This window comes from Cebus imitator, unplaced genomic scaffold, assembly GCF_001604975.1.
Source record: "Cebus imitator isolate Cc_AM_T3 unplaced genomic scaffold, Cebus_imitator-1.0 Scaffold42, whole genome shotgun sequence".
NCBI lineage: Eukaryota > Metazoa > Chordata > Mammalia > Primates > Cebidae > Cebus > Cebus imitator.
Window position 1 is genome coordinate 6,739,017 of NW_016107357.1, and position 7,986 is coordinate 6,747,002.

A 7,986-nucleotide genomic window follows, 5' to 3' on the forward strand; every position below is an offset into this window, starting at 1 on the left:
AACCCAGGAGGCGGAGGTTGCGGTGAGACGAGATTGCGCCATTGCACTCCAGCCTGGGTAACAAGAGCAAAAACTCCGTCTCAAAAAAAAAAAAAAAAAAAAAAAAGTTGTTGTTGCACCATTCGAGCAACTGGAAACGGCTGAATGACACTGGCCATCTCAGAGCAGACATTAATTACATGTGTCCCTGTCCTCCACTTCTCCCAACATGCCTATCCTACTCCGCTCCTTTATTAGGATAGTGCAAAAAAAATAGTTATGGTTTTGCCATTAAAGGTGATGGCAAGAACTGCAATTACTTTTGCACCAACATAATACATCATATCCTGCAAGCTATAATTAAAGGTATCATCTCACGAAAAACTATTCAACACCCCTCACACAAAAGCTAATTATCACACCCCTTCTTTTTCCCTGCAGATGTGGAAGATCTGAGATCTCTATGGTAGTATTAGATAGAGGTGGGAAGAAGATGTTTCCTTTGCCCCGGAAGAGGTAACCACCTCTACGTCATTTGAAAGTTGATAAGAGAACTATTTACCCATCTTCTCATTCAGTATGGATTTAAGTAAGGAAGATGTCTCCATTTCTCTTTTTCTACTTTAAAACTACAATAGAGTTATGCTTTGAAAAGCAATTTTTGGAGTTACCATTAGCCAAAAGAAAATCATTATGACTGTTTGTCCTGTCAAACACATAAAAATATTCTAACCCAACCATTTGCCATCCTGAACAGAGCATGTGTTTGCAGACAGACAGTTCAAATCTCATGTCTACTAATGATCAGAAACAAATTACTTAAACCCTTTGAGCTTCAAATTCCTTATCTGTTGAATGAGAGTGGGAAGATCAACTTCAGAGTGCAGTAAGGGGATTAGATGGAATGATCAACCTAAATCACCATACACAGCGTGAGGCATAGAAAGGTGGCTCGTCTTCAAGGGAAGTTAGAGTGAAGCTTCCACTGCCCCTGGTTTTACATATAAATTGTTCACTCCCTGTGGAAGAACAGTAAATTGCCTTCATCATTTTTTGTTACCACCAGTAGTTTAAACTGTTTATCTATAATAGTTTCATTATGGTTTCCTACTACTTTTCTATGCTTGTGCCTTAAGGGATTTTGGGTTGATGTGTTTGAAATTTAAATAAAGTAGTATTAAGTTATAAATTTGTATCCAGAAAAACAATTGGAGTATGTATTTCAAAAGTGACAGTTTGGCCGGGTGCGGTGGCTCACACCTGTGTAATCCCAACACTTTGGAAGGCAGATCATTTCAGGTCAGGAGTTCAAGACCAGCCTGGCCAACATAGTGAAACGCCATCTCTACTAAAAATAGAAAAAAAAATTTAGCTGGACATGGTGGTGCAGTCCTGTAATCCCAACTACTCAGGAGGCTGCTGCAAGAGAATCGCTTGAGTGAGCCCAGTGGGCCCAGTGGGCGGAGGTTGCAGTGAGCTGAGATTGAACCATACGGCACTCCAACCTGGGTGATAGAACGAGGCTCTGTCTCAAAAAAAAAAAAAAAGTGAAAATTCAGTACTTACTGGGCAAATGAACACATTCATCGAAAATCTGGTTCTATTATCATCCAAATAAATAATTTGTTTTCGAGTATATTTTACGTAAAAAAAAGTTTCTAAGTCTGTAAAACTGCTTTTCCTGCCCATTATCTAATAATGCTTAAAATTTGCATTTCTTTGATAAGATACATTTACTTTGATAAGACAGTATACAAAGTGTTTTAAGAAATCACTGACTACTTAAAACTTAATGCTCCTAAAGGATCCCCAATGACCAAACCTCTTGGCTTACCCCAATAAGACACAGAATTTTAATGTCTCACCTACCACTCCAATATAACTAGACATTTCATACACAGTCACATCACCTATGTTTTCTTTTTTCTATTACATCCGATTAAAGAGAATGTTTTGTTCAGTACCTAGCACACCGTCAAAAAGCAAGTATTTAAATAATGTTTAACTTAAATAGCATGAGCTCAAAAGAACACTCTGGGCCGGGCACGGTGGCTCAAGCCTGTAATCCCAGCACTTTGGGAGGCCGAGGCGGGTGGATCGTGAGGTCAAGAGATCGAGACCATCCTGGTCAACATGGTGAAACCTCGTCTCTACTAAAAATACAAAACATTACCTGGGCATGGTGGCGTGTGCCTGTAATCCCAGCTACTCAGGAGGCTGAGGCAGGAGAATTGCCTGAACCCAGGAGGCGGAGGTTGTGGTGAGCCGAGATCGCGCCATTGCACTCCAGCCTGGGTAACAAGAGTGAAACTCCGTCTCAAAAAAAAAAAAAAGAACACTCTGGATTCCTAAACTTTTAAATCCTATTCTCATTCTGTGAGATCCTTGAGAAAGCTGGTGAGAGCTTTGTAATACACGATGACAAATCATAAAAGCACGTATTAGTATGCAGTTATCCTCGCTGAGCTAAGGAGAGGCTAAATAGCATGAGCTTCAAGAATACTCAGTGTTAACTTAGCTCTAGAACGACTTTTTAAAGAGTGCCACACACTGTGGTACATCACCAAAAGAGATAAAGGTCTACAGCATTCTTTAAAAGCTCCAGAAAATAAAGTTTTATTTTACTGTCTGCTGGGGCAGTGGGGATAAAGAGGGAGGGAACACAGTTCTTCCTAGAAGCAGTGTATGTGAATAAATGACCCTCTATGTCTCTTCCAGATAAATTCTCTTTTAATTGTTAAACATAAGGTATATGTGTAAATTTCTTTAATAAAGTCTAAATCTAGTTTCTCTAAAACAGGTATAAATACAGAAATTTTCAAACGTCTTTCAGCTTCTAATTAATATAGCTGAAGTCACGAGGCAACAAAACTAATGCAAATGAAATGTGAGATATTTTGCACATTTCTAAAAATAGATTATTTAACAGCCTTCGATAACTATAATTCTATAAAGATAGGAACCTATTTTAGGGACCTAATCTAAACTTTATTCTGGAATAAAGCCTGATCTAAGCTAATTTACTACACTATTACTCAAGCAAAAAGAATTCTTTCAGAACATGATAAAATCATATAAATAAAATGTTCCAGGCCAGGCACGGTGGCTCACACCTGTAATCCCAACACGTTGGGAGGTCAAGGCAGGTGGATCACCTGAGGTCGGGAGTTCAAGACCAGCGTGACCAACATGGTGAAACCCTGTCTCTACTAAAAACACAAAATTAGCCAGGCGTGGTGGCGGGCATCTGTAATCCCAACTACTCGGGAGGCTGAGGCAAGAGAATCACTTGAACCCGGGAGGGAGAGGTTGCAGTGAGCCAAGATCGTGCCATTGCACTCTAGCCTGGGCAACAAGAGCGAAACTCAGACTCAAATAAAAAAAACCCAAAATGTTCCAAACACAAAACTTGAAAGATTTTTAGTTTCAAAACGCAATTTGTGTTTTGTGCAAATCTGTGCAAATAAAACCACACCTTTGGAAATAACAATACAAGTATTTAAGCAAAAGTTAAGCTACTGGTCAGTGGAGGTGTACACTTTACACAGTTATGCTCAGAAATACACAAATTCTACTGACCAGGTGGTCGAACTGCTAAAGGAAATACTGTAATATCCCATTTTTTCCCCTAGACCCCGGAAATTAGAAGCTCAAATTATATTTTGCAGCATCATTAAATAACTAGAAATAATTATGCCTCTGTGACACTGAAATATAAAATGCCATAAACTTAGAAATTAAACTATGATCACTTTGAGCTTTTTTAAAATAAGCTATCATTTTCTTTAAAATATCTGTACAAGGGCCATATGATGACATCCGTTTAAATGCATTGTCATACAGTAGCCACCAGGCATGTGACTAGTTAAATCTAATTAAAATTAACTTTTAAGTTCAGTTCTTCGTTCCCTTAACCACATTTGAAGCACAGTAGCCACATGTGGCTGGTGACTGCCATGCAGGACAGCACAGATACAGAGCATTTCCATTGCAGTAGGACATATATGCCAAATATACAGCATCTCCAACTACCAAGTGACAGGCGAAGTCAAGCCTTCTGGTTTTCCAGGTGGCACTGCCAAATACTGTGTAGTTTTGTAAATAATTTTGTTAAATTTATCACTTCAACAGCAGGTACACACAAAAATTTTTATTAAACTATTAGCTGAAAAAAGCAGAGCATAGCTTTTAGAGTTAGCCAAGCTCCTTCTTAAAAACACATTTTTGTTTTGAGTATAGCACTTCACAAAATCAAAGTAATAAATAAAAGGTATCTAATATAATTTTCAATAACTAAGAATTTTTGCTTTTGATAACCGCCTCCATTTGATATTCAAATTCAATGAGTGGATCACTAAAAAGCCAAACTCTCAAAGTGCAAATAATCTCTTCTTTAATCAAGAAAAAGATGTCAAGTATGAAAGTATAACCAGTTTTTCCTCGGCAAGTTGTGGAAATATCATAGAACTAGAGATACTAACCTGAAAGGTATCTGAAAGTGAGAGTAATTATCACTCCCGTTTCTGCAGTACCCTATCACTACCCCTACTGTGATTTGCAGAGCTTGCTATTTATTTTTAGTTAGCCTTCTAAAATACATCTTCTACTTTTGGTTTTGGATCCAATTATCACTTCATGTCCCACATAAAAGAAAACCACTTGATCCTGTACCATTTGGTGAGAAAACACATGAACACAATTTATTTGCACATTTTTAATATAATACAGTCTAAATAGTAAACCATTATCTTCAGAATGCCTTTAAAAGCAAATCAAGGAATGTACCTAATGCCACAGAACTGTACACTTAAATATAGTTAAAATAGTAAATTTTATTTTATGTGTATTTTACCACAATAAAAATACATCTAGGCAATTGTCTAAATTCTGAAACTATCCATTTTTTCACATTAAATATGCTTTTCCTGATAAATTGGTTAGAATTTTTCAAAGTAATATAACAAAATTTCATTAATGTTGGAATAAAAATCCAAGCATATTAAAAGCCAAAGATGAGAAATGTATTTAAGAAAACAGGTTTAGGCCAGGCGTGGTGGCTCATGCCTGTAATCCCAGCACTTTGGAAGGCCAATGCGGGCGGATCACCTGAGGTCGGGACTTCAAGACCAGCCTGACCAACACGGTGAAACCCCGTCTTTAAAAAAAATAATAAAATAAAATTTTTTAAAAGACACATTTAACATAAGGTTATTAAATGAAAAATTATTTCATATTTTTATATATAACAAATCTGAGAATCTCCAGTTTAACCAACACTGGAAATTCACAGGCTTTTATCTGGCCCCTACTGCAAGCCAGACACTGTACTAATCACACTTCCTTTGTAAACATAACTCTAATCCTCAAAACCACCGTAACAGCTGAGTACTATTATCCCCATTTTACAGATGATGAAACTGAGGAGCAAATTTTTTAAGTGCCTACAGTCACTAAAGACAGTAACTGAGCAATACTAAAGTGTTACTATAACTTCAAAGCTGGTGTACGTGCCACCAACCACACTGAGTCTGTGTTAGGATTCTGTTTTGACATCAGAAAGGCAATCAGAGGAACCATATTGCTAAATTGAATTTACTCTCAAGAGCCACATAACTTTTTATGAATTCGGCTACACACCAGATACCTTGGTATGGTATCTCCAAAGGATATCTTGACAAAAAACAAGCAAGAAACCATATAGCAACAACTGATTCTCTTGCTCCTAGTATTGGGAAAAATTCACAGACAATCCGTAAAAGCTATTTCAATAAAAAGAAATGTAAATCCAGAAAATAATCATCTTAACAGCAAAATCCATCACCCTTATCCATCGTCCATTATTTCAATATTGGACATTCACACCACAACTTGACTTTATAACCAGGCATTAAACCAAAGTAAGATGCATAATGCTATTAATACTTTCAAATTCCTTGAATCCTGGCAGGACAAAACATCCTAAACCATCTAAACCCAATTACTAATTCTAGTGAACTGTTAAGTCGCCCCAATAAGTGAGAGTTTAGGATGCCCTCCACGACACAAGTAGGGGGCCAGAGGACAGCATATTATACTCTGCATGTGTGACTGCAAACTTATTATTCACTCCATTCCAGACTTTATAAAAGTAAAAGCTGTTTGTTTCTTTGTTTAAGCAAATGTAGCCATAAGCACAGGAAGCCTGCAATATGTCCCCACTTCAGTGGGAGAGGTGCAAATATCACTTCCACGAAGAAACTCGCTACTGAAGATTGCAGAAGCCACCGCAACCCTCCATTCCGCGATCGCTGAAGGACAGAGACATTTCAGAAATGTCTCAAACCTGCTGTTCACCTGTGGCCTGGAACAGCCTGCGGAGCTCCTAAAGAACGCACTAATCCTCTGCGGAGGTTTTGCTAAACAAGCTGTGGGAAACTAAGGGCGCCAGGCAAGTACACTTTCCTGCGATCTAAAACTTCCTAGACTGCATTTACCAAAACCAGTTTCCACAGAGATAGGAGTGACTTAGCTGCTACTGAGGATATCAGGATCGAAATTCAATTAAAAACAAAGGTACTCGTTCCAGTAACGTATGTTTCACTCCAGTAAAAAGTTAAAAGGAAAAAAAAAAAAAAAGACAAAGCAAAGAACAAGGTTCCCAGTTCCCGTATTCTTGACCTTCAAGAACTTAAGAAAAGTCAAGACCCAGTGAAAGACGAAAAGTTTGAGCGGCTGCTGGGCTCGCGGGCGGCTCGCCGGACTCCGCAGCAGCTGGGGAAAGCCACTTCGCGGTCAGGGTCTCTCCGCGCCCCCACGCCGGCGGTGGGCGGGGAGCCCTGAGGATGGAACCGCCCCCTCCCGAAACCCCGGAAAGGCTCGGAACGCCCCGACCCCTCGGCGCGGGCTCCGGAGCCCGGGCTCCTTCCCCGACGCGCCCGAGGACGCGGACCAGCCCCCCGCCCACGACCCCGCACGCTTCCGGGCCCGACGCCCAGGCCGCTCGCCCCCTTACCGGCATCATTTTGGACCCGAACCGCATGGAAGCGGGTGGCCAGACTGCGGCCCCGGCCCAGCGGAGGCGCCCCGGGGGTCGCGGGTGCGGGGGAGGGGAGCGGAGAGCGAGGCCGCCCGGACCTGTTGCGAGGCGGCGGCGCGCGGGTCCGCAGGGCCCTCCGCGCGGCTGAGGCGCCACCAAGCCCCGGGCCCAGTCCCCCGGCCGGACCCCCTGACGCGGCTTTGTCTCCCCGACGCTCGCGACGGCTTGGGCTCCGTCCTCCGCTCCGAAACCAACTAATCCGGGGCCGGGCCCCAGCCCAGCCCGCGCCGGCTCCGCCCCCCGCGCGGACCCCGCCCGCGGCACGCCTGGAGGCCTGGGGGAGGGGAGGCCGCGGGAACGGAGCCGCGCGCGCCTGCGCGGGTCCGGCGGCGTGGACAGGGAGCGGCGGGAGCCGGCCGCCTTTTCTTTCTTCCCCTCGGACTGAAGTGCGGCCGGGGCTGCGCGGCGAGCGGCTGGAGCGCACGCCTCCTAGCGGAGCCGGGGCAATGGGGAGGCGGCGCCTCAGGAAAACAGAGAGCTAGTGAAAGGCACCGAGCCGCGCCAGGGTTGCCGCCGTCCCCTCCTCGGCAGCTCCGAGTTGTGCGAGGCAGGGGACCCTTTGCCTTCAGAACCGGACCCCCGAGGCTGGGCTCGTGGACAGGGTCCTCCCGCGGCCGCGCGGCAGGGCAAACCCCCGGCGAAGGCCCGGGCGTTGCGGCGGAAACGACCCAACTCCCTGGAGGCGGCGAGGACCGACCCCGTCCCGACAAAATGGAGTTCCCCGTGTGGCTTCAGCCCGCGGCGCGTTCCCCGTGCTCCTCGGTGACCGGCTCTCGGCTTATTCGCCTTTCCCTTCATTTGCCGCCGTGCAAATTCTAATTTAAAACTCATGTGTTAACTTGCTGTGATGTTCACAAACGTACACCGCAGACTGGATAAAGGGGTAACTTTTATGTGGTATATGTTTTACCACAATAAAAATAAGAGGCGTA

At 43.3% G+C, this 7,986-nt stretch overlaps 1 protein-coding gene across 4 annotated transcripts in view; it reads right to left on the reverse strand.

Annotated features, from left to right (window-relative positions):
- Positions 1-7,274, reverse strand: part of TP53BP2 (tumor protein p53 binding protein 2) — a 66,258-nt gene extending 58,984 nt beyond the window's left edge. For all 4 annotated transcript variants that reach the window (XM_037737722.1, XM_017526389.1, XM_017526388.1 and 1 more), the window contains exon 1: positions 6,971-7,274. Coding sequence is in view for 3 of the 4 variants with exons in the window: in XM_017526389.1 (XP_017381878.1) it covers positions 6,971-6,997 (27 nt within the window). In the remaining variant the exon portion in view is untranslated. The remainder of the gene's footprint in view (positions 1-6,970) is intronic.
- Positions 7,275-7,986: the final 712 nt, after the last annotated feature.